General features: G+C 34.6%; 1 protein-coding gene and 1 pseudogene across 2 annotated transcripts; both read left to right on the top strand.

Moving 5' to 3' along the window:
* Positions 1-660, top strand: part of LOC148163066 (uncharacterized) — a 150,053-nt pseudogene extending 149,393 nt beyond the window's left edge.
* Positions 241-26,236, top strand: ZNF711 (ZFX family zinc finger ZNF711). Of its 2 annotated transcripts, none has more exons than XM_028101456.2 (8): positions 241-329; positions 3,724-3,828; positions 10,562-11,113; positions 17,397-17,552; positions 18,457-18,594; positions 21,656-21,703; positions 23,220-23,363; positions 23,847-26,236. In XM_028101456.2, the coding sequence occupies exons 2-8, from the start codon at positions 3,750-3,752 to the stop codon at positions 25,022-25,024; spliced, it is 2,295 nt and encodes a 764-aa protein (XP_027957257.1). In that variant the 5' UTR covers positions 241-329; positions 3,724-3,749; the 3' UTR covers positions 25,025-26,236. The 2 variants fall into 2 exon arrangements, with proteins under 2 accessions (XP_027957257.1, XP_087885103.1); XM_088028977.1 differs by lacking the exon at positions 241-329 and adding an exon at positions 3,322-3,357.
* The last annotated feature ends 1,559 nt before the right edge of the window (positions 26,237-27,795 follow it).

Raw genomic sequence — 27,795 nt, 5'->3', positions numbered from 1 at the left:
CACCCACTGCAAGTCCGCGGCGTCTGCAAGCACAAACCCAGCGCGGGCTTCTTGATTTCCTGAGCGCGCGCGCGCGCGCTCTCCCGTTGGCCCCCTACCCTGCAGCAAGGGCAGCGTGACGTAATGCAACCTCAGCATGTCGGCAGCGATATAAAGAAGGACAAGGCGGCGCGCCTCCCAGACGCAGAGTAGCTTGTGATTGGCTCGGGCTGCGGAACCTCGGAAACCCGAATGTGAAGACCTTACAGATCCACAGCTGCCGACCCCCGCAGAAATCTGGAGCGCGGTCAGAATCCAACTGGCGGCGGCGGAGGCAGTAGTGGCAGCAGGTAAGGAGACTCCCGAAGAGAAAGTGGAGGGATTTGGGTCCGCTGCGCTGTGTCGCTAGTGTGAGAGGAGGAGAGGCTCACACCCAGCCTGTAGTGTAGGGCGAAGGGAACAATGGAAGTGGCGTCTAGTCCCTAAGCTTTGCCTCCCCCTCGGTCTGGCAGTTTTTCTTCTCAGCCGCAGCCGGTCACTGGAGGAATTGAGGGAAGTGGAGGTTTTTCCCCCTCAGGCAGCCTTTCCTTCCTCCAGGCCAGAACCACTAGGGGCAAGAGCCGTCGTTGTGACCGTCGGTGGTTTAGGGTGACGGGAAAATGGCGGAAAACAAAACGGTGAATTGAAGAATGCGGCGTCCCCCTGGCATTTTCTCTCGGCGACACCCCCCAATATTCCTTTCATTTGCGCCCCCCCCCACTTCTCTGTCCCCCACCCCGCCTGCTGCTTCTGGTAGGCTTGGAATGCGTGAGGGATGGTGGCGTTTGCAAGGAGGTGGCGCCGAATCGAGCATTTTAGGGGGTAGGGAGCAGTCAGAGCCTGGGGGGCGGGTGTGTGCGGCAGTTGTCGCCTCCACTAAAACACCACCATTTTGGTTCCCAGCCGTCTCCCATGTAGCGGGGCAGAGAGAGCGGGAGGAGGATGAGGGGTTGGGCAGCACGGCGTGGGTAGCAGCGGTGGCGACCGCTGCACCAAGAGGAGGGAGGAGGGGAAAGGGTATTCTTGTCTCTTCGCTTTCTGCCTTTCCACAGAGAAGGTTCTCTTGTTAGGTTTAAGACCCAGTCATATGGGTAATATATAAGAGGGCACGTGTGTGCGTTCTGCTCGAAATGATCGAAACTTGGCATGGTCGTGGAAAAGGGAGACTTATGCGGGAAGCGGGTTGCGTCCAAAGCTGCAATACTGCTACTTGCCAGAGCTCCTTTGTCTCCTATTTCTGCAAATACTACTTTCGCATTCTCTTGCTCTGCTGCCTTAAGATTTCTCTTCCACCTCTCACCCTGTTTACATCATCAAGATCAAGAAGCTAGGTCCTGAATGAGCTGTTCGGAGGAGACGGACGAGAGTAAAATGTTTTTTGTTGTTGTTTGTTTTGCGATTTCTGCTCCCCGTACATTGAAAGATGTTCACTTGCAGCGTACTTAGTGGCTACCTCCATTCAATAAGGATGTGAGATATACTCTTGAGAATACTGAGAAGCCCAGCTATCTATTGGCTATTGAATACTTAACACACTGCTGTTCTCATACCTCATTTATTATTGATCTATTTAAACTTCCTATATGGGAAAAGGTGCTCCAATTTATTTACTGGGTATTCATACAGTGTGATACTTCCTATAGTAGTTGCACTATGTGTTAAGATTTTTACACCTAATTGAGTGCTAGTGCAGATTTTTCTCTATCGATTTGGCAAGGATAAAGCTTGCCCTTGGTTGGTTCTCTTTCACTTTACAAAATAAGGTGTTGCTAGTGATTTTTAAATGTGCTTTAGAGAACATTTGTTTTAATGAAGTGGTCGAATTCTAAGTGTAATAATGTTGCTTATATTGTAGTAGGTAGTTGTTTCTTTTGGAATCCCTTCGGATGCTTTTTAGATGAGCAGATTTGAGCATTTGAGCCCTTCTCAATCTCACCCTGCACGTTAAAGTGTAAAGAAAATTCTTAAGTTGTGTAAGAGATTTGGTTTAAAATGTTTTAAAATGGTTAATTTTGAATGTATTTTTACAATAGGTAAAGAGAACGTTTTCCCAAAGAAAATAACATAGGTCAGAAGGAAAAATAACGAAAACAAATTGCTGCAGATTTTACTTTACAATATGTAAGAAAATCTACAATTTCTTCAAGACAGTCATATTAAGGTGATTAACAAACTAATGTTTTATCTTATTTAATAATTAAGCAGAATTAAGTGTTTAAAACATTTCAAGGCATTTGTAATTGTTCTATTAGTTATGTGATAAAGAAAGCAATTATTCTAATTAAAGTTGAAATATTACACTGTTTTAAATGTTAAAAATAAGTCCTTATGGCATTTTGATTTATCTCTGTGAACATACGGGTAGTTTATCATGAACTCTCGTGGCCTCTGATGGCTTCATTTTGGAGACAGGAAACAATGTGGTATTTGAAAAAAAAAGACAAAATACAGCCAAGAATTTCTAAAAATTTGTAATTTTGTTAATATATAAATTAATTTTGTTGAATTGTTTGATACACAGAAATAACACCTACTGCTGTAAGGATTTTTATATACAGGATTCAAGTGTTATACTCTCCTGCCTCCTGTGTACCTATAGAACTTTAAGGCAAGGAAAAAAATCTTAGTGATCTTACTTAAGGATACATTAAGTTGCTTTACATGGCAGCTTTCTAAAAGTTTAATAATATAACCTCATCTTTTGTGCAATATAGCCCAATTTATTAAACACTCCTAAATAAAAATGAGATGTTTTATAAAATCGACAGATTTTTTTGGTTGATATACTTAGAATTTTATGTTTGAAGGGGAAATACACATATGTAATTGTAAGAAATATGTGTAGTGACAGCATTCGACTTTAGGTTCCATCCATACTGTCTGATGATCTTAAATATAGGATACATCACTTGAAATGAAATAAAATCCTTGCTTTCAAAACTAGCTTGAAGCTAGAGTGACTTTATTAATCATTAAAGAAAAACAATCAGTTGTACAATTATAAGTAAACGATATTCTGAAAGGAACAATTTTGCTAAATGTTTGTATGTGATTGATCTTATCTCTACCATATTTAGGAAGCAGTCATGTTTCATGAGTCCTCAAAACTATGAGACAAGAGAATGTAGTAGAGTGAGGCCAGAAGTCCTTACTGGCTCAAAGAACTCCAGGGAAACTGGGATAGAACATTTTACATTATAAGTAGAATCCCGGGAGCCAGAGGTGAAACACAAGTTTATCTGCAGAGCTCCGCTGCAGGGCTGAGCTGGGTCTGGAAGAAATGGATGAGAGCCACTGGATGAAATTCACTAATACTAGACACCTGAGTCCTCTAGTAATGTATAAACATCCCAACTATTGTCTGTTGTCATCTTGTTCTCCTTTTTCTTCTTTTATAATCTACATTTTAACTGGAACGTCAGTGCTACAGTTTTGTTCTTTTGCTTGCTTCTATCACTTTCCCTGTGGCTTGTCACCCTTACTGTGTCTTATTCTCTGTTATCTTTTGATTTATTTCCTTTCACTTAGTCCTTCTTTACTTATGCTTGTCACATTACGTATCTAATCAAGGTTTTTATTTTCCTTTGTAATAAGATTTGCACACCTGGTTCTGAGGCATATTTTCCATTGCATTTTTTTTTTCTCAGAACAACTGACTTTGGCCTAAATATATTTAAACTATTTTTAAAACCATTTCTTTTACAGAGATTTGTGAATGAACTTTGCTAAATATGGATTCAGGTGGTGGAAGTCTTGGATTGCACACATCAGACTGTAGAATGGCCCATACCATGATTATGCAGGATTTTGGTAAAGCATTTTCTTTGTTGTATTTTTTCTTTCTTTTTTAAAACCATAGCATCCTAAATATCAAAACTATATTGAAGAAGGGGGGAATTTATGAAAAGTTGTTTTTTTGCTAGGAAAATTCATTTGTAAGGCTCATTTTCTTAAAGTAGCTATGTGCCAGTAGTCTACTTAAAATCATTCTTAAAATTTTGTGGGAAGGTTGAAGTAAGGAAACTTTGGAATATAGTGGTGATGTGGCATTGAAAATGAAAAAACTCAGCTTACATAAATAACCAAATCAGTTCTTGAATGTAGGAAATATTAAATTGGCTTTCTAAAATTCATTTTAAATTGTATTGTTGATAAAACTGGAAAAAGAACTACTTCAGTCATTACAAAGAAGTTAGATTAATTATATTCTGATGCAATATCTTCAGAAAGTTGTTTCTAATAACATTGTATTTTTCTTTTTTACAAAAGAAAAGATTCCCTACTTTTATGGCCAGGTTTTTCAGTAGCCTCTTAACAGTAGTTATTTTGATGAAATGTTAAGACTCCTATCACAGTCAACAAAGAAACTGAATTTGGGCAGGGTCAGTCTGAATTATAGAAGAGATTGAGGTATCTGAAGTATAAAAGGCAGGGATAGGGTGGTAAGAATTGAAGAAAAGTGGAGTGAGAGTAGAAAAGACAAACAGTAAATTGGGATAAAAAGTAAACAGAAAACAAGGTATTAAGGAATTATCAAAGATGGTATTAGGGATGGGGGATTACAACTAGTAATACTTTTCTCAATTAAGAAAATGCTATCACTGTTTTCACATTAATGTGAATATGTTATTTTGTTCCTTGTAAAGCCTACAGTATTGAGAATCAGCACTGGCTTCTAGTCTTGGCAGTCCTATTAACTATCTGTGTAAACTTGGGCAAATTACTTAATTCACTTTTGTGAGGGGATTGGCCTAGATAACATTTAAGGTCCTCTCCAGTTCTATGATTCCCTGACACTTCTGTCTGATGAATAAAGATGTGGTGCATAGATCAAGATTGAATGTGATGGAGATCAAGATGACTATGTAGTGAATTGATGAAATAGAAAGCAATCATTGATTCATTCTGCTAAATGAGTCAGAAGTCAATTGTTTTGATTATGGATGACTTAGAAGTGATTTTGGGTGAAAAAAGTACAGGAATAAATTCTAGAAGTAGGACAAAGAACTGAAGAGTAAAGATTTCACAAAGAATTCTGTGAATTCTTTGCCAGAAATAGTTTTTAAAATACTGGAACACTTGAACTTCGGTATAGTAAATAAGTTTTGGTTGAAATGTCACCTTTAATTTTTACCTTTTAAAAATATCTTAGAGGGTGCCTGGGTGGCTCAGTTGGTTAAGTGTTTGCCTTCGGCTCAGGTCATGATCCTGGGCTCATGGGATTGAGCCCTACATCAGGTTCCCTGCTTAGCAGGGAGCCTGCTTCTCCCTCTTCCTCTGCCGCTCCCCCTGCTTGTGCTCTGTCAAATAAATAATTACAATCTTTAAAAAAATAAAATAAAATAAAAATACCTTAGAAATGGAAGAAATACAGCATTTTCTCCATATGATACAAAATTTAACCTACCCTGTAGCATTTGGTGAAGTGCCGGATCCCCTTCAGTCCTGAAGAAGTTGCCTGTTAGCAAGTAAAGCCTGATTCCTTTCTAAGATTGAAAAAAATGTCCATTTAGTGCTGGTGAATATTTACTTGGTCTTCCTCCTACCTTCCTTTTTATTGTTCCTCCTTAGTGTCTTAAGGTTTAATCAATACCTTATTACATCTAATACTTCACTTCCTTTTAGTGCTAGGGAAGAAGAATATGCATATTGAAATATATTATGTACATTCTTTTTTTCTTATTTTTTATTGAGATAATAATTCATATACTGTACAATTCACCCATTTTAAAGAATATAATTCAGTGGTTTTAATATACTCACAGAGTTGTGCAAACATCACTGCTACCTAATTTTAGAAAATTTCGTCATTGGAAAAATAAAACCTAACACTCATTAGCAGTCACCCCCAACCCTGCTCCAGACCTGGGCAACCACTAACATTTCTGTCTATGGATTTACCTATTCCAGATATTTCATATAAGTAAAACCACACCATATGTGGCCTTTTGTGTCTGGTTTTTTTCACTTAGCATAGTTTTCAAGTTTCATCAGTATTGTAGCCTCTATCAGTTTCTCTTTAAATTTCTGCCAACATCAAAACTTAGATATTTGCAATCCCATAAATTAATGATATTTGTGAAACAGTTTGGCATACACAGGTAGAGCTAGCCAAGTAAGTATACTATGCATCACAGGATCTCTAAATTCTAGAATGTTTTTGGTGGGCATAGGATGGCTACTATATTAAGAATTTGAAATATTAATTTAATTCAGAAACTCATTAGACCAGTTTCTTTTGAAGGATACTTGAGATTTAGAAACATTTTTTAAAGATTTTATTTATTTGAGAGAGAGAGTGAGAGAGCGAGCATGAGCGGGGGAGGGGCAGAGGGAGAGGGAGAAGCAGGCTCTCTGCTCAGCAGGGAGCCCATGCCAGGCTGGATCCAAGGACTCTGGGATCATGACCTGAGCCGAAGGCAGATGCTTAACCAACTGAGCCACCCAAGCGCCCCTGAGATTTAAAAATTTACAACATGATTTATGTAATAACTTTGCTTGTGTCTCAGTATAATGGTTGTCCTTGGAATCTGTGCCACTGAATTTAATAGTTAAGATTTTATTTATGCGAAAAGTTTATGTTGCTTTGTGACTTAAATAGCAGAACAGCCTTAGATAGTGGCCCAAGATAGAACCAACAAATACCAAATTGTATCCTATACCTCTGGTGAAATTCCAGGTATTTACATTTAAATGAAATAACTTTAGTAAAATGGGAAATGCTTGAAATGATGACTTATTTCGTACTGTTATTTGGTTATATAATTGCTTTCACACTTTTTAAATGATTTCTTACCATTTATAATTTGTTACCTAGTGAGATAAATTGTTAATGCCATTTAATGCTGTTTATTAAATGCTTTAAAATTTAATTGAGTGACTGATAGATCTTTTTACTCTTTTTTTATTTTTTAAATTTTTTATTGTTATGTTAATCACCATACATTACATCATTAGTTCTTGATGTAGTGTTCCATGATTCATTGTTTGTGCATAACACCCAGTGCTCCACGCAGAATGTGCCCTCTTTAATACCCATCACCAGGCTAACCCATCCCCCCACCCTCCTCCCCTCTAGAACCCTCAGTTTGTTTTTCAGAGTCCATAGTCTCTCATGGTTCGTCTCCCCCTCCGACTTACTCCCCTTCATTCTTCCCCTCCTGCTATCTTCTTCTTTTTCTTTTTTCTTAACATATGTTGCATTATTTGTTTCAGAAGTACAGATCTGTGATTCAACAGTCTTGCACAATTCACAGCACTCATCATAGCACATACCCTCCCCAATGCCTATCACCCAGCCACCCCATCCCTCCCACCCCCCACCACTCCAGCAACACTCAGTTTGTTTCCTGAGAAGAGAGATTGAGAACGCGTGTACAAGTAGGGGTGGGGAAAGGGAGGAGAGAGAGAATCTTAAGCAGGTTCCACGCCCAGTGTGGGGCCCAACGTGGGGCTCAATCTCACAACTCTGAGATCATGACCTGAGCCAAAATCAAGAGTCGGACACTTAACTGACTGAGCCACCCAGGCGCCCCAGATTTTTTTACTCCTTCTCTCTCAAACTATTCCTTTAATAGTGACTCACTTGGTTAACCCTCTAAATTTCTTAAAAAAAATAGTCTCTATGGTAAGTAAATTCTATTCTCCTCTTTTCAACATGTAGAAATAAGCCAGTCTAGAGTTAATAAGTTCAGCCCTCAGCTTGAACCTTGGGCAAACTTATCTAACTTCTTTAAACCATAGTTCCTTCATATTTTTTATAGTTCCTTCATATTTAAAAAGGAGATAACACATTATACAGCAGTTCTGAGGATTAAATGAGATAATATATGTAAAAATATTAGTAGGCTGCTTGGTTCATAGTCAATGCTCAATAATTACAGCTAGTGTGTAGTTAAATAAGTAACTTTGTTTAGAAATTCAATGGGATCTAACAGATGAGCTGATAACAGGAAAAAGCAAAATTTAATAGGAGACATCTTGGATCTTGGTCTGAGTAATCTAATCTGCCAGCATGCTGTGGGGAACTTGTCAGTTCCTTGTCTAGGATCCTTGATATTATTATTTAGTTCAGTGTAAACAAGCATATTTGGATTTATTTTAGCTTAGATCTGATTTATTTTGACCTATAAGTTCCTACTAGAGTAGATGCTAGAATCCTCCCAGCCAGGTTATCTGAACCCAGGCCAGCACTAAGCGTTATTCTATCCTTCCATCATTCCTTAATGTCTATTCTCTGGAACTACACTAACCTCCAGAATTTTCCATATTTTAAGTTTGACTTGTGGAAGGATTTTATAACATATTAATTTTATTGTTTATATACATAGAATTCCAATACTTTGAATTTTATAGGTTTGACATTTAATTTTTCCTTGCTAAAAACCACATTTCAAATCTGGCTGAATGCTAAACTTGAACCTTCACCAACTACCCGTCTCCAAAATGGTCAGTGAAGAAACAAGTGAATAGGAAGTACTCGTTTTATACATACTCCCTTTGTCTACCAGATTTCCAAGATTGAGTTTATATCCTTTGGTGGTTTAGGCAAGAATTTGAGAATACTGAGAACAATACAGAGGGGTTGAAAGGAAGATATTCTGAAAGGTAGCTTTCCCTTTTCACCTTATCTTTTGATGGGTAAGAGTATTAATAATGTCCACTGGTCTCCATCCTAACTTGTTAACTAACTTCCATAATGAATTGGTTAATAATAACCATTGGCAAATGGCACTCTTTCAGATATGACTTTATAGAAAGTGATCATTATGTGGAGAAGGCTTTGTATTAGATTATTTAGTGTAGATAATTTTGTTATAACCTGGTCCATAAACTCTATTAACTTGTTTCCTGTACACTTCGGTGAGGCCAAATTTAAGAGTTCCTCATGAAGGGATTTTACACTTTTACATTTATAAAGGGGGTAGGAGTTGGTGTTTACCATGCTACTCAAAAAAAACATTGTTTAAAGTTTTGTTCCTGCAGATTTACTAGCTTAGAATTTTGTGCAATTTAGAGTCCCTGTATATGAATTTTATCAAACCAAATCTTTTTCTAGAATGAGTTGGGATTTTCCCCCAAAATCACATGTTAAAAGATGCCTTCCACTTTTGAATATAGTAATTCTTATAAGATAGAGGTGTTTAGGGACTTTTATGCTTATAATGCATATTTTATAATATATCCACCTTGTCATATTTTACTAACTTAATTAAACATATTAGTACCCATTTATGTTTGTGTGTCCTTTTTATTTTAATTTTAATTTTTTGAAATACAAGACTTAAAGGAAGTAGAAAAAATAGTACATAGGGTCCCATGTAGCCTGTACTCCTCTTCTTCTAATGGTGACATCTTATATAACTGTAGTACAATATCAAAACTAGGAAGTTAACATTTGTGCGTTACTGTTAGCTAGACTAAAGACCTCCTTAAGTTGTCACCATTGTTTTTACATGTATTTGTATGAGTGTATATAGTTTTGTGCAGTTTTATCCTGTATATAGATTTTTGTAAACACCACCACAATAAAGATCTAGAACTATTCCATTACCAGATATATGCTATGCTAACATATTTACACACACCCCCACCCTTGGCAACTGCTAATCTGTTTTCTATCTCTATAATTTTGAAAATGTTATATTGATTTCATTTACCCATTATATGGTATCATAACCTTTAGTTATGGAGATTCTTAACTTAATTTTCTGGAGATTCATGCAGGTGTTGACTGTATCGATAGTCTGCCCTCTTTTTATTGCTGAGTAGTATTCCATGGTAAAGATGGGCCAGAGTTGGTTTTACCAACCATTCATCTGCTGGAAGTACATTTGGGTTATTTTCAATTTTTTGCTACTATGTGTAATAGCTACTATGACCTGTTATGAATTTTCATCTACAGTTTTTTGTGTAAACATATGTTTTAGTATCTCTGGGGAAAAGGCCCTAGAGTGTTATTGCTGGGTTGTATGGTAAATACATGTTTAGTTTTGTAAGAAACTGCCATACATTTTCCAGAGTGGCTGCTACTATTTTACATTTCTGCCAGCAATGTATGACAGATCGTTTCTTTGTATCCTCACCAACCTGTGGTGGTATTTTTTTTTTTTATTTTAGCTATTCTAATATAGTGATATCTCACTGGGGCTTTTATGTTTTACTTGAAAATAAAGTGCATTATTTTTAAGGTCTTAATTTAGATTTTACTAACATTGTTTTCACCCACCTCCACCCCAGTGCCTGGTTGGTGCTGTTTTGTTTGTTTGTTTGTTTTTCACTTTTATGTAAGCTCTATGCCCAACATGGGACTTGAACACACAACCCCAGGATCAAGAGTCATGTGCTCTACCTACTGAGCCAGCCAGGTGCCCCTGGTGATGGTTTTTATTGCAGTTAATTTGTCAGTGGTTTTTAAAAAATGATAGTTTGGCCAGAACTATTTCATATTTTTAAAATGTTTTATGTTTTCTGATACATTAAATATAGCACTTTTAATTAATAAAATAACTTTACTTTTTTTGGATAATTGTTTGTATTATAGTGGCTGGAATGGCTGGTACTGCGCATATCGATGGAGACCATATTGTTGTTTCAGTTCCTGAGGCTGTATTAGTTTCTGATGTTGTCACAGATGATGGGATAACCCTTGATCATGGCCTTGCAGCTGAAGTTGTCCATGGGCCTGATATCATCACTGAGACTGATGTAGTAACAGAAGGTGTAATTGTTCCTGAAGCTGTACTTGAAGCTGATGTTGCTATTGAAGAAGATCTAGAGGAAGATGATAGTGATCATATCTTGACTTCTGAGCTAATTACAGAAACTGTTAGAGTACCCGAGCAGGTTTTTGTAGCTGATCTTGTTACTGGTCCTGATGGACACTTAGAACATGTGGTCCAAGATTGTGTTTCAGGAGTTGACTCTCCCACAATGGTATCAGAGGAGGTTCTTGTAACTAATTCAGATACAGAAACTGTGATTCAAGCAGCTGGTGGTGTTCCTGGTTCTTCAGTTACTATTAAAACCGAAGATGATGATGATGATGATGATGATGATGTCAAGAGCACTTCTGAAGACTACTTAATGATATCTTGTAAGTGAAACAAAAGACAAAATTACTTGGGAAATTGATTTATATATAACCTGGAAAGGTTTTCTGGGATGGGGTAATCTATCTATTCAATAAAAATCATGGGGATAATCTTTTTGAAAAATAATTTTTTTCAAAGCTGTGTTGTTGAGATGCTTTTGTGAACTTGCTCATATTTTTAATTTACTCAATGAAAATCATACCCAAAATTAAGCAAAATAATGTAATTAATATCTTAGAGCAAAAAGGAAGGTTCAATAAGAATATTAACGGATAAAATTTTTAATGGTAAATATATATATTTCAAAGTGGGAAGTTTATTTTATGCAGCCACTGCTTTCTTTTTATTGTAGCAGGTACTGGAGTTGTCAGTTCAGTTTTCCTTAGGAATTTAAGCATAATATATTAAGAAATGTGTAATTAATTTATTAGATATTTGAAAAAGAAATCTTAAACTCAGATTGTGTTCTGCCATTCTCCCTGTGTTTATTTTCTGTTTGCCTAAATATGCATGTGTATATTCTAAGCAAAAAATACTGTGTTTATTTCAGATTGTTTTATGATGTCTATAAGACATTCTATCTGAAGGAGGAAGATAGAAATATCTTGTTCTCATTTTAAGTGGTGGGTTTGCCTGAACAGCAACAATAATAAAAATCTCACGATGAGTTATTGAAGGAGCTTGAGGAAGAAGTGGGTCTATTTTTTATAAAATTTGAAGGGATCATGCTGGAAGTAATAAAGATTAGATAAAAACTTCACTTTTTCATGGTGGATTTTCGTTCTTTTCTTTTTAAAATAAAAAAGGATTAATTGGGAAGTACATCAACAGGTAGAGTTATGTGTATGTGTGTATAAAGTGATTGTATGTTATATGTGTATCAGTGAATTTAAAACTAAAAACCAATTGGATTTATTTAATTTGTAAATATGATTCTGAAGTCTAGCATGTTAACTTTTTCCCTCTATAACCACTTTTGAAAGTGAATATTTACATTGTTTTTAAGGGAATGAGTTAAGCCACTAAAATACTGTCTGCAAATGTTATTACCTCTTTTTAAATTGATGTCCATTACTAAAGCAATTCCATATTTACATCTTAACCTGACGTTAAAAAAAAAAACTATGGTTATGATCATATAAAATGGTGTGACAAAAGTTGGCAGCCTTTCTGTATCAAAATAATATTATGCCTTTAAAAAAGTACTTGTCAGATCAAACTCTTTGATATTAGAGTAGTTTAAAATTTAGACATTATATGTTTTGTGAATTGTCAAACCTTAACATATCTTCTATGATTTGATTCTGCAAAAGATTTTTTTAAGAGTTTCTAGAATATTTTAATTTACAGTATTTATCTTTATATTGCCATATATGTCAAATGCAAAGGACTTCTTACTTACTTACTTACTTACTTACTCTAATAGGAGTAAACTGAAGATTAGAAAGAAAATTGTATTGCTCGAATAATGCTGGGACTACTGTGGAATCATTTTAGGGGAAATTTAGACTGGGAATTAATTAACTCCTTAATCATTAGTGAAGAAACAGCAACAACTTTTTTTAAAAAATCCATTTAAAACTTAAGCAGTTTTTTATTGTAGAAAATGGAATATACAAAAATTAAATACCTTTTTATGTCACCCATTTTCCCACCACCCAGATCCTTGACCATTTTTATAATGGTTATTATACTCAAATTGGAATCAGTTACTCTTTTTTTTTTTAATTTTTTTATTGTTATGTTAATCACCATATATTACATCATTAGTTTTTGGTGCAGTGTTCCATGATTCATTGTTTGTTCATAACACCCAGTGCTCCATGCAGAACGTGCCCTCCTCAATACCCATCACCAGGCTAACCCATCCCCCTACCCCCCTCCCCTCTAGAACCCTCAGTTTGTTTTTCAGAGTCCATCATCTCTCATGGTTCGTCTCCCCCTCTGACATACTCCCCTTTTCTTCCTCTCCTGTTATCTTCTTGTTTTTCTTTTTTCTTAAAATATGTTGCGTTATTTGTTTCAGAAGTACAGAACTGTGATTCAACAGTCTTGCACAATTCACAGCGCTCACCGTAGCACATACCCTCCCCAATGTCTATCACCCAGCCACCCCATCCCTCCCACCCCCAACCACTCCAGTAACACTCAGTTTCTTTCCTGAGATTAAGAATTCCTCATATCAGTGAGGTCATGTGATACATGTCTTTCTCTGATTGACTTATTTCACTCAGCATAACACCCTCCAGTTCCATCCATGTCGTGGAATCAGTTACTCTTTACCATTTTCACTTATTTTATTTTATTCTCTTTTGATTTAGTTTTTCCCTTTTTTCCTTCATAATCTTCATTTCATTTTCTTGGTTTCTCCTGGCCATTGAATCTTACAGGAGTTAAGAGAATAAATTGCCTTAAAGGCCTCAATGTTAATTTAAAAAGTCCTCTTTTCTGTTTCTTTTCCAAGATAGAGATTTTCAAAATATCTAAGAGATAAAGTTGAGGACTTAAAACAGACCTTTGTCTTGTTCCTGAGTCCCTAAATATTCCTATAAGGAAATCTTATCAATAGCTGAGTTTTAGAGGTAGGGAATTTGTCTTCTGTCATATTTGAGGTGCATTTGAGGTTTTTTCCCCTTTCAGGCCAAATGTCACAAATTCTTAGCAGATGGTTAGGTTTTCCCACTTGTGCTTAAGTAACTTGGATATTAATATAGAATAACTGTATCTTTCTAAAATTATCCTAGGTGTGCTCTTCTTTAAAAATACCTAACATCCATAAGACATTTATGGATGATGATTTCCTTTATAAAAGCTGCACTGGAAGAGGGAAGTTCCATTAAATAATGAACCAATATAATGCATTCAAATTGTTTTTTACCTATAAAATTAGTTTATTTTTCTTTTGGGAACATAATCTTGTATAAAACAAAGTGTCTTGGTAGGGTCATTATGGGAAATCTCATCAAACCTCACCATTTCAAGGGTCAAAAAAGAAAAGTTAACACCTTTGTATTTTTTTAATATAATGTCTTTATTGAGATATGATTCACACGCCATAAAATTCACCATTTAGGTCATGCAGTGGTTTTTAGTATGTTCATAGCATTGTATAACCATCATCACAATCAATTTTAATTTTTTCTTCACTCCAAAAAGAAACCCCATGCCCTTTAGCAGTCACCGCCCCATCCACTCCCCCTCCCCTGGCAACCACTAATCCAGTTTCTGTCTCTATAGATTTGCGTATTCTCAACATTTCATATAAATGGAATCATGTAATTTGTGGCCCTTTGTGTCTGGCTTCTTTCACTTAGCCTAATGCCTTCAAGGATCATCCATATTGTAGCATGTGTCATGTGTCAGTACTTCATTCCTTTTCATTACTAATATTTCATTATAAAGATATACATTTTATTTATCCATTCATCAGCTGATGGACATTTGTGTTGTTTCTACTTTTTGGCTATTATGAATAATGCTGCTGTGAAGATTCATGTACAAGATTTTGTGCAGACATATGTTTTTAGATCTCTTGGGTGTACATCTGGGAGTAGAACACTTTTGTAATCTAAATGTTACTAACTTGTTTCAGTGCTGTGAAATATAAATCCTTTACATATTGCTTGACCCCATCTCTGTGGTACATTAATATACTCTATATTGATAATAACATATCTACCATATAATTTTGGTAGATGTAACATAAAAGAGGTACAGTAAAAAGCCTACTCAGCTTTTAAAAGGAATATTGAATTTTTAATCAAATTGTGCTATTGAGCTATATAAAAGAATATTGAACATTAGCAAACTTGCCAACAATGCATCTTACTGTTTTATGTTACATTTAGCACCAGTAGAATTCTGTGATGTGTATAATATTACCTGCTATTACTGTCTGGAATGTCATGTGGGTTAAGAAACAGCACTGTGGGACTTGGATATTGCAAGCCTTACAACAAGCAAAAAGGTTAAGTCTTAATTTGGGGTATTTTGAGTATTATTTGCATTAAGAAGATCTTTGAGGATCCATTTCTTAAAATCACTTGATTGCCTATTAAGTCTTTGTTAACTTTGTACTTTCTATTACAAAGAATATAGAATAAATCTTGGTTAAGTTAATGGTTTATCTTTTAAAACTGCAAACTAACATCCTTAATAACTTTATCATCTTTTATGAACTTAAAATACAGACCAAGTTTGGCTACTCAATATATTTCAGAATTGTTCATTCTGAGGAATCTAAGTAGAAAATAATGGATACATTAAACTATGGACCTTAAGGCATGGTATAAATGGAATCGGAATAGCAACAGTTATTTCAGTACTTAAAGTAAAAGCTATGGTACAAAACTATTGAGAAGTGACCAAAAAATGTGTATTTCATTTCATGAGCTTAAATTTCGTGAGTTAGAGTTTTAATTCAGTTTGTTGCAGAAGGAACTATGATCACTTTCAACCATTCAATTATAATAAAGCAGTATTTATCAAATGAGTGAATTTTCAGTATTTTATTAATTTACTGTGTTATTCCAACTTAAGAAATTAATATTTTGGACACTTTTTGAGGTTTTTGTCTATCCTATGTCTTTATTTTCAGGAATGAGAAACCATTTTCTGAAAGCTTAACTTGCTTCTTTTAATTTTTTCTGTGATGTCATTGTTTTAATTTAATTTAACATATTTTAAAAGAAGCTACTAAATCAATATCAAATACTTCATTATCTTTTATTCTTTTATTTTAATCTGTCCCATTGTCCAAAAGAATTTTGCCAAAAAACGTAGTAATAGAATTAGGGGCTATGATGGAATGGAAATATTTATTCTATTTATTTTGATCATTTAGGACCTTTAATAGACAGGCTATTTGAACTCTTAAATAGTATGGAATCATTTCTATTTTATCACAAAGTTAATGTAGCTTTGCATTGTAAAAAGAATTTCTGAAACTTACTGTCTTTCACTCTTTTGAAAGGCCAAAAGAATATTTTTGAGTTTGTATGTAGCAGATTTGAAACTGAGGTAAGGGAAATCTAGACTTTGACCCATTTAGATCTTCTTGAAATTCATTTTTTTTTTAAGATTTTATTTATTGATTTGAGAGAGAGAATGAGATAGAGAGAGAGAGCATGAGACGGGGGAGGATCCGAGGGAGAAGCAGACTCACTGCTGAGCAGGGAGCCTGATGCGGGACTCGATCCCGGGACTCCAGGATCTTGACCTGAGCCGAAGGCAGTTGCTTAACCAACTGAGCCACCCAGGCGCCCTTGAAATTCATTTTTTAAGAGTACTGAACTAATAACTTTTTTATGTCATTTTATTCTTTTTTAAGAGGTTCTGGAATTGTTTAGATATAGTCAGAGACTTTAGGATTTTATGTTTCATATATGATGCTATGATATATATAATAAGAAGATTTTTGATTTAGATTACATTTCAGGTTTTATAGGTACAAACATTGAAATAAAAAATGGTAGGCATATAATATTTGGGGGAATATATTTAATATTTATGGTCAAAGAACAAAGTTTATTAATATATTTTTACTGCATAGTTTGTGCACAGTATTCATGTGAAAATAAATGTTATTCTTAAAGACTCTAGAGCAGAGAATCAAAATTTTAAGTATACTTAGAATGTAAGTAATCTCAAATATTGTTGCTTTACCTTTCTATATGATTTTGGAGTGTAGCATATGTTAGTAAATATAGACATACACGAAATTTCTGGTTTAAAGTTGTTATCCACTAGCTCAACAGAAATTAAAAGTATTAAGATTTTATTTTTATAATTTCTGAAAAGCCCTTTTTATAAAATAATTTAGCTGTTTTCTGTTTCCTATTTTTTAATTCTAAATTTCATATGCTAATTTGTTTTAGAAATACTGCTATTTCATTTGAGAATTATGTGAGCTCATTTTATGAGTACTATGTATGTTCTGATTTTTTCTGTTAATTTTGGTGTTAGGATTTAACTTAAAATGTTGAATGTAATGGAAGATGATTTAATCATTTCTCAAACTGTTTTAATTAAAGCCCCATGGTTATTAAGTATCTCATATATAAATTAAAATCTCTGAATAAGTTTTTATATAGTTATGATCATGTAATATATCTGATCTTGTATATTTTTTTCATGAATCATATCACTTTCAATAGTTGCATAATAAGTCATTAAGTGAATATAGCGAATAGGTGATTAACACATTCATGTTGCACTTATGCTTAACATCCACTAAATGTCAATAGTATTTTTTAACCAAAATAATTTCCTCTTTATATTTTACAGTGGATGATGTTGGGGAAAAATTAGAGCATATGGGGAACACACCATTAAAAATTGGCAGTGATGGTTCCCAGGAAGATGTTAAAGAAGACGCATTTGGTTCAGAAGTAATAAAAGTGTATATATTTAAAGCTGAGGCTGAAGATGATGTTGAAATAGGTACAAATCTTAATTTATTGCTAAAATAAGAATTAAAACTAATTCTTATATTTTCTGGAAACTTCTAAAATTGTCTTTAAAGTACAGATTTTTTATAGGTTTCTTTGGGGATGGAATATTTAAAAATATATATATGAATAAAAAGCAGGAATGCAGAATATGTCGTTCTTGGATTCTTTCAATATAAGTAGAATATTACAGTTGGAACTATAAAAACAAATGAGTGGAGAGGATTTGATTTAGAGTAGGAAGTTATATTGAGTAAGGTCAGGTTAGAGGCAGGCTGCTTGGATTTTAATCTTAGTTCTGCCATTTAGCTGAGTGGCTATTGGTGAGTTACTTAACCTCCTTCTGTCTCAGTGTCCTCATCCATGAAATGGCCATAATGACAATAACTACCTCGTAGGGCTATTGTTAGGATTAAATGGGCAAAATACATGTTAGAGACTTATACAGTGCTTGGCATGTGTGTAATGTAAATGTTAACATTTGTTGCTATTTCTCAGTGGTTACTGAAAATTCAGAGTGTAATTTGTAAGAAAATTCTCTTGACACTTAGAAATTTATATTGGAATATTTGGGGGAATATTTTTCTAAAGGAAAATATTTCTTTAAAAAATTTTTTTTAAGATTTTATTTATTTATTTGAGAGAGAGACAGAGAGAGTAAGAGAGAGAGCACGAGTGGGGGGAGGGGCAGAGAGAGAAGCAGATTCCCCACTGAGCAGGGACCCTGCTGTGGGGCTTGATCCCAGGACTTTAGGATCATGACCTGAGCTGAAGGCAGACACTTAACCGACTGAGCCACCCAGGCACCCCAGGAAAATATTTCTTATATATCCTTATTAATTTAGGGAGTTATTCCATGATACTTCTCTATTTTGACATGTGATTTAATTTTTAAGGTGGAACAGAAATTGTCACAGAGAGTGAGTACACCAATGGACATTCTGTAGCTGGAGTGCTTGACCAGAGCCGAATGCAGCGGGAGAAGATGGTTTACATGGCAGTTAAAGATTCTTCTCAAGAAGAAGATGATATTAGTAAGATATCAGTACAAGGGCACTGTAGTGACTTGTCAGTAGCCATCTTGAATTCTTTTTTTAAAAAAATTAAGCAATCTGAGAGATATAAGCACTATATAGGAACAAAGTTCAATAAAATAAGTCTGACCTTTGCTGTAATTAACTTAAAAGAAAAGGGTCCTTTAGACCATTCATGCATACATGTATTGTTCAAATCAGCAAACATGAAATACTGTGTCTCAGATACTAGGGATATAGAGATAAACAACATATGGTTCCTGACTTCATTAGAGCCCACAAATATATATGGAATTATTGGACATCTATTTTGTGTGTTATTGTATATGTTGCATATATATTATTTAATACAACTCTTCTCCGAGGTAGGTGGTATTATCTTTGTCTTATGGAGGGAAAAAAAATGCTCAGGGATATTAAATAATTGCCCAAGATCATTTCAATATTAAGTGAGGAATGTAGGATTTCAGCTCACATCTGTCTAACACTACTGCCAGTGTTCTTTCCACATGGCAGTGAACACTGTTGGCCTCTCTCTGGATTTAGCAGTGGAAGGGCTAACTGGTTGTTCTCCTTCTGTCACTGAAAGATTAGATAAGTAAGTATGCTTCCAAATAAGTTAAGCTGCCAGAATCTTCTATTATGCCTTTAATGGTCTCCAAGTAGTTGCTGCTTAAGGTTTCTTGGGGCTGAATACCATAGGGTGAAAATAACTCCTCAGATTTCCTTTCCTGCCATGCTGCCCATTTCCTTACAAAGACATGTTACTCTCTGCCTACTTTCTTCTCACCTCAGTGTAAGAATGCAGCCCTTCCCTAAGGCTTCTTCTGTCTTTTTGACACGCTGAGATAAAAGCTTGTTTTGCCCTTGAAGGGCAAGAGCCTCCACTTCAGTGCATTACCTGGATGATACTCAGCTTTACCTATACTGTACTCTGATCTCCACTCCTCAGATTTCCTTCCCTAGAAGCCATGGGAAGCTGAATTCCAATTCCAAACATGAATAATACACCACAGTTGAAAATATAAAAACAAGTCTAGAGGATTTGATTGAAGAGGAAAATAATTTCTATTTGGCCTCTAAATTCTTTATTATTATTTTTTACTCATTGGTCAGTAAAGGGGCACAATAGAAGGTGGGAGACTGAAGCTTAGGTTAGCTGATGCCAGAATTCCTTGGGGATGTGGAAAACAGACCAGTGTCTCTCATCAGTTGAAAGAAGGTAAACTTGGGAGAAGAGGGACACTTTTTTCCTACATTTTTTTCACATTTCTTCCATAGTGACTAGAAGATCCCAGTATGTGAATCAAAGGAAAAGCATAAATTCAAGCCAAGTTTTTACTTAACAGCCTAAATCTAAACAGGTTATATCACATAAAATACACTAAATGACCCTCTAGGTTTAAATTTTTTATACCAATACTATGTTTTTAAAAAATGAGTCTCAAGGTGCTTTTTTTCTCAGTAGGGTCTCCGAAAATCCTGCCTCTTATAGGGTGTCCACATACTCGTGAGCACCAGCTTCCATATGTATTATGTGTATATATATGTGTGTGTGTGTGTATATATATATATTACATATATACATGATCTTAATTTTTTTATTTAACATTTTTTTCAATTACTAGTATTTTTTACTACTTTCCTTTGCATGTACAGTACTACATTTAAGTTACAGTATGTGGGGTAGCAAGGACCACTTTCTAGTATTGATTCTATGGGAAATGCTTTCTGAGTTCCAAAGAACAATCAGGCAGAATTATGGACTGCAACCTTTTTTACAAATTTGTAATGCCCAATGGACTGTAAAATCAGTCAGTATATTTCAAGCGCACATGTTTTATATAATCTAAAAGTCATTTTCATAGGATAGGTTCTAAGAGGAGAATAAGAGTTTTGATAAATGATTGTCTCCTAGTGGCACTAGTCTCCAAAGTGCCTAATGTCATTTTTAAATTAACCAAATTGAAATCTTGACAGTTGAAAGATTTAAATTGTTTGGAATATTTACCCATTTATTAAATATTTGGGGTTATAAACAAGCAATTATTTCTAAAATTTAGGTTGCGCTGAAATAGCAGATGAAGTTTACATGGAAGTCATTGTAGGGGAAGAGGAAGGAACTTCTCTCCCTGAGACTCAGCTTGAGGACTCTGATGTTAATAAAACAATTGTCCCTGTTGTCTGGGCTGCGGCATATGGTAGGACACTGGCATTTTTTCACCTGATAAGTACATATCTATTTGATCAGCCTTTAGGTCATTAAATATGCTGTGCTAATGCCCCCATGAGTTGACTAATATTATAAGATGTTTTGCTGTAGACTGATTAATCTCTAGGTACTTACATGATTTTCCTACCATATATCTTATGTTATTCAAAATAAACCTTGCTTAATGCATTGTTGTTTTTCAGTAGGATTTATTTAAAATCCTACCTGTATAAGTGAGTACCATAAAAAGTTTTATTTTTCTAAAATAGGAATATCCTTTGAAAATTGATCCTTCCCTTTTTTCAAAAACTTATTTCATGTATTAACAGCACAAATAAGATTTTGGGGGTTTGAAAAGAAACAGAAATCCAGATATGCTCTTCTACAAAGTATCTAATGGAAGGTAAATTTAGCAAGTTTTTTTTTTTTTCTATTTTACCTCATTCCTACTTAATTTACAAGATGGTCCAGGTGTACTATTTACTTTGAAAAATTTTGGTGTTCAAATGCATTATCTTATCTTGGTTTTTCCAAGGGTTTATTCATTCAACAGTCGTTTATTGAGCATCTTCAATTTTGAGTGTATTCTGCAGAAATATCTAATCAGTTTTTACTTAAAATGTAAGATTGTTCTGGATGTTAACAGTTCCAAGGATGCTAACAGTAGCCCTTATTTTCAGTGCGTGAAATTATATCTAATCTATGGGAGTGGAAGAACTCAACAAAAATTTTTAATCCAAGGAACAGTGGTCAAAGTAAGATTTTTGTAGATTAAGATGTGATCCACTAGTAATCATTATACTCAGCATATAAGTTTTTAATTAGTTTGTTTTTTTTTTTTTTTTTTAGGAGATGAAAGAAGAGTTTCCCGGAGGTATGAAGATTGTCAAGCATCAGGTGAGAGAGCATTATATGTGAGATGTAAGTTAAATAGCCAGTTTTGTATACTGCTTGGAAAATAAGCAGTTATTGGTTTGTGTGTACAGACACATATGTTAGATTCTGGCTTGCCTGTTCATATCTTATCTAGTTAGTTACATAGGAGTTTGCCTTTTTTGGGAATTGATTAATTTATATACAGACATAATGTGTGTAATTTTGTGAGTGCAGTTCATTTTAGATTTATCTCAAGATAAAAATGTTGGGCAACTTACAATCTGAATCATAAAAGGTTGCTATGGAGAAAATTATAAAATAGAAATTATTTTGACAAAAAAGTCAAAATTATCCATGATATCAACCACTTGTTAATATCTTCCTTGGGGCAGAACTGTTTTCTTAATTTCTGTGGCAACCAGTAGATGTATATAGCTTAAATAAAACCCATGTGTCAGCTTCATTTTTCTTTTTAGTTATAATACATACTCCATATAGTGTTATTCCATGGTTGATAGTTCTTTTAATTTTCTTAAGCAAAGAGACTTTTTCTCATGATAAAATGTCTGACTCTTCTGTTTCTACCTTTAGGAGATACTTGACTCTAAATTTAAATGTAGATGTCAGAGGAATTGATGAGAGGCAATACATCACAGCATATAAGCTAAATGGCTTTGCAGGTCTACATTTTTTTTAGATATTTATTTATTTATTTATTATTTATTTATTTATTTATTTGAAAGAGAGATCAGGGGGAGGAACAGAGGGAGAGGGACAAGCAGACTGTGCAGAGTATGAAGCCTAACGCGGGGCTTGGCGTGGGGCTCAGCAGGGGGAGCTCTATCTCACAACCCTGAGATCCTGACCTGAGCTGAAGTCAAGAGTCAGATGCTTAAAGGACTGAGCCACCCAGTGCCCCACAGGTCTACATTTTTAAACTAAATTGCATGACAAAACAGATTTGTGAGAACTGAGATTTTATTAAGTACTTTATTCTGTTTACACTGATGCCACTGAAAGTGTGGTAAATTGCCCACCATGTCTATTTTAGTCTTTAAAATCAGTCTTAATACTTTTTATATTAATTAAATTATTCTAAAGCATATATACAAGAGATATATTGTTTGTTATATATTACACATTGTCACCATGACCATATTGGTTCATTGACACATGTATATTTCTTTGCTAAGTCTCTTTAACTTCATCAGCCTTCATTGGTGAGAAATTGATCTGATGCCAATATTTTGTTTGGGCCATAAAAGTCTCTCATGTTACATTCACTTTATTAGCTTATTGCTTTAGGATGAATAAACTGAGATATTTTAAAAATTAATTTCACATGATACCCTATTTAAAGTGTTTACAGTTATGTGTGTGTGTGTGTATATAAGGGTATAAAAGAGAGAATATGGCTATACTTAGTGAAATTTAGCACCACAATGGCAACTTAATACCATGTCATATCTAGTAATTCATCTAACCAAAACCAAAAAGTATAAATATGTAATTTAATAGTGTATCAATTTTTTTCCAGGAAATACCTTGGACTCAACATTAGAAAGCAGAAGTAGTACGGCAGCACAGTACCTTCAAATTTGTGATAGCATTAATACAAATAAAGTACTTAAACAAAAAGCCAAGAAGAGGAGAAGGGGAGAAACCAGGCAGTGGCAAACAGGTAAAATACTAATACGTTGTTCATGAATATTACCATGATTTGAAATGTGGAAGTCATTTTTTTTTTGTAAGCAAAGGAAATAGTCAGTTGTTACAGTGCAGTCCCACTTCCATATACCTGTCTGTGTTTGATTTAAATAGTTGGATTTTTTAAAAGTATTTGGTACTTAATAAAACTATGCTTGTTTGCTCTTTACCCAAATGATGTTTTCAAAGAGAATTTTCAGGTTGGTTTCACAATAAATGGTGCCTGTTTCTAGTTTACAAAATGTATATAAAATCTTGGCAGGTGAGTAGTCTATAGTACAGAGATGCTTATTACTTTTTAGTGAGCTATTTTATCATAAGTTGCTTTTAATGTGCATTTTATCCTACAGGATTTTATTCTACTAGTATAGTTCTCACCAGCTAATTTTTGCACCTTTGTTGTAAAACCCTTTAAAACACCTGGCCAAATGTCACAATTTCCTTTTTTCTTATCTAGCTGTTATAATAGGCCCTGATGGACAGCCCCTGACAGTATACCCTTGCCATATTTGCACAAAAAAGTTTAAATCCAGGGGATTCTTGAAAAGACACATGAAGAATCATCCTGATCATTTGATGAGAAAAAAATACCAGTGTACAGATTGTGACTTTACAACTAACAAGAAAGTGAGTTTCCATAACCACTTGGAAAGCCATAAGCTTATAAACAAAGTTGACAAAACCCATGAATTTACAGAATACACACGAAGATACAGAGAGGCTAGTCCACTGAGTTCAAATAAACTTATATTAAGAGACAAGGAGCCGAAAATGCACAAGTGCAAATACTGTGACTATGAAACTGCAGAACAAGGACTGTTAAACAGACATTTACTGGCTGTTCACAGCAAGAATTTTCCTCATGTTTGTGTTGAGTGTGGGAAGGGCTTTCGACATCCTTCTGAACTCAAGAAACATATGAGAACCCATACTGGTGAGAAGCCATATCAGTGTCAGTATTGTATCTTCAGGTGTGCAGATCAGTCAAATCTGAAAACTCACATTAAGTCTAAGCATGGTAACAATTTACCATATAAATGTGAGCATTGTCCTCAAGCATTTGGTGATGAGAGGGAGCTTCAACGCCATCTGGATTTGTTTCAAGGACATAAGACACACCAGTGTCCTCATTGTGACCATAAGAGCACCAACTCAAGTGACCTTAAGCGGCACATCATATCTGTCCACACTAAGGATTTTCCTCACAAATGTGAGGTCTGTGAAAAAGGTTTCCATCGTCCTTCTGAGCTCAAAAAGCATAGTGATATCCATAAGGGTAGAAAGATTCATCAGTGTAGGCACTGTGACTTTAAAACATCAGATCCATTTATTCTTAGTGGTCATATCCTTTCAGTTCATACTAAGGATCAGTCACTGAAGTGTAAAAGGTGCAAGAGAGGGTTCAGACAACAAAATGAGCTCAAAAAACATATGAAGACCCACACTGGAAGGAAGATTTACCAATGCGAGTATTGTGAATATAGCACTACAGATGCATCTGGCTTTAAACGACATGTGATATCAATACATACAAAAGACTACCCACACAGGTGTGAATTTTGCAAGAAGGGATTCCGAAGACCATCAGAAAAAAATCAGCATATTATGAGGCACCACAAGGAGGCTCTTATGTAATAAGATCAACATAAAGTAAGAAGCTATTTTGAAAATATTATATGCTACATGGGAGGAAAATTTCATGAACTGTTTCATCTAGTTCCAAAGCTTGATAGTAAATCATAACTTTACATTCTTTGTATTAGAGATCTTGAAATATTTGAATTGACAAGGGATCTCATAGCCCTTTGAAAGTTACTTAAAGAATTTAAGAAGCACCATAGAATGGTTGCAGAAAAACTCTTAAGTGTCTATTTAATAGTATTATATGTATAATTAAACTACAGAAGTGTAAAGCAAAGACAATGACTTTATTTGGCTGATCATACTGGAGATAAAGGTTTCTGAAAAGCTCATATTTAATTGAATTTAGCAATGCTTTGCTGTGGCAAGCAAGTCTCACTTTTATGTGATTTTCGAAATGAGGTGGGGCAATAAAAGGCAGTCATCCATCAGTCACTTAGTCATTGAGCCTTTTTTATGGTACCTGAAAATTGGAATTCCAGAAATGGCAAAAGTTTTGTGTATTCGTTAAAAGAAATTTCACTGGGAAACAGCTTATATTAATTCAACATTATCAAAAAGACTTTCAGAGCTGCTAAGATTTTATCACAGGATAGGATGTTTAAAATACAGCATTCTTTGCTGAAGTCTAAAGTGAAGTCTAAGATTAAAGTTCCCTTTTTTCTGATGTTCAAGATGATTTTTCAGTATGGCATATATGACAAAAGTATATTTGAGTCAAATGTGGCTTTCTAAAACAGATGCAGCCGTAGTGTTGCAAATAAAGTTAGCACTATATTTCTTAATGATCTAAAGATTAAATTGAGAGAACACAGTTTTCTTAAAAACAAAGTTTAGAAGTTTCTTTTTAGGGCAGTCTCAGCAAGTAGGATTATTTTAATCTTACTTGCTGTAATGTTTAAAGGTGCAATTTTATGCCATTATTGAAAATTTTGATTTTTAAAATCTATATACCATATTATTAACATGCATTTTCAACGTGAGGCAGCATATATGCAGTATTTAACAAAACACTGTGTTGCCAAGAGTTTGGAGGTGGATATTCAGTTTACAGTGTATAAATTTAAAATATGCATCCTTTTAACAACGCTTTGTGTTAGCATGCTGCAAATCAAAATGGCGCTTAATATAAAAAGCTGGTTTAGGGAAATTTAATGAAAATCCTGTTCATAAATGTAATGCATATGATGTGTACTTTTAAGTTATAGTTGCTTCATGTTTACACTCAGCTGTTCAACATAATTAAAATGTAATTTTACTTTATTCTATACTGTGGCTTTGTGTTTGAAATAATGTTCACCTTTCTGTTTTTGCACCAGATAAGAATCTGTTCCTTGAGAATAAATTTTTTATCTTTCTTAACTTCAGAATATTAAATTTGGAAAATTTAAAATAGTGTGTTATGTGGCTGTAAATGATGTACACGCTGTAAAATAAGATTGTCATTGTTATGTGGGATTATTATTTCTAAATGTTACTCATTGAAATGAGCATACAATAAAAAGCATTTATTGCACTTCAAGGTTTTATGAATTTATTTTAAGTTTGTTGTAATGTTCACTCTTTGTTAAAAGACTTTTTACTTAAAATTGCTCTTAGGTAATTTGGTCCACAATTTAATGTCTTGTAGATTTTCTGCATTAATAACATGAGCTAGGAACTTAAAACAATTATGATGACTATGGAATGATTATTCCTCAAAAATGTATATTTTTGATAAAACCATGATGAAATACTATAAAGGTGCTCATTTTAAGACTTGGGATTTAGTATTATAGAGAAAACTAAAACTTCCTTTCCTGCTTAAGTAACCTAATCCTGAGAAAAGAATCTACGTATATTCCAAATAGACCAGTATACATCCAAAAGTAAAAACATTGAATCAAATATTTGGGAAAGATTTCTGCAAATGAGTGTGAAATAACCTGCTATATTCAAATCAGTCAACATTCAATAGAATTCATGAACCTCGATATATAGCCCTATTGCTTAAAACTGTCAATTGGGTTAATTATTCCTAAATGATCACTAATAGAAAAAGAAGAAATCTTTTAGCTATTATATGTTAGACCAATGCATTATAAGCTTTAATGTCTATGGAGTTCACCTAGTGATCTCATTAAAATACATTTTCTGATTCAGTAGGTGTGGGATGGGGCCTATAATTCTGCATTTCTAGTAAGCTCCCACGTGTTACCACCATAGGATTAATAATATGTTAGACAAAATCCCCCAATGTAATTCTGGTATGCTTTGGCAAGTTTGCTTTAGCAGAAAGCTATGGCTAAGTGGATAGAGGCAATCCGTACTGAAGACATGGGTGACATGAGTGACAAGAAGGAACCAGTCATATGAAGATCCTGTGGAAGAGCATTCAAGGCAGAGAAGCGTGCAAATACAAATAACCTGAGATGGAACAAGCTTTGGCAGGACCATGGTGAGGGAGCCTGACTGATAAGAGATGAGACCTGTGAGAATTTGAAATGGGAAACCATTAGAGGATTTTAAGGAAGGGTAATACAATACAATTTACATTTTGAGGATCACTCTGGAAGCTATGTGAGAAATGCATTGCAGAGAAGCTGTAGGAAACAGCCATGTGAAGAGGTTATTCCAGTTGTTCATAGTTACAGTGTAGCTGGAGAAAAAAAGATGGATTTTCTTTCTTTTACTTATAAATTGGGTCTAGAGGGGCACCTGGGTGGCTCAGTCAGTTAAGCCTCAGATTCTTAGGTTTTGGCTCAGGTCATGATCTCATGAGTTGT

This window comes from Eumetopias jubatus, unplaced genomic scaffold (assembly GCF_037043125.1).
Source record: "Eumetopias jubatus isolate StellerSeaLion01/CBP00866 unplaced genomic scaffold, mEumJub1_p1.0 scaffold_11, whole genome shotgun sequence".
In the NCBI taxonomy this organism is placed as follows: Eukaryota; Metazoa; Chordata; class Mammalia; order Carnivora; family Otariidae; genus Eumetopias; species Eumetopias jubatus.
This window is presented reverse-complemented; position numbering and strand designations above follow the sequence as displayed.

What these genes read in the sequence shown, in the direction of transcription:
- ZNF711 (XM_028101456.2), top strand. Translation starts at nt 3,750, where the DNA reads ATGGATTCAGGTGGTGGAAGTCTTGGATTGCACACATCAGACTGTAGA. An exon ending in CATGATTATGCAGGATTTTG is followed by an intron (nt 3,829 to 10,561) that starts GTAAAGCATTTT and finishes TTTGTATTATAG; the next exon opens with TGGCTGGAATGGCTGGTACT. An exon ending in TGAAGATGATGTTGAAATAG is followed by an intron (nt 17,553 to 18,456) that starts GTACAAATCTTA and finishes TTAATTTTTAAG; the next exon opens with GTGGAACAGAAATTGTCACA.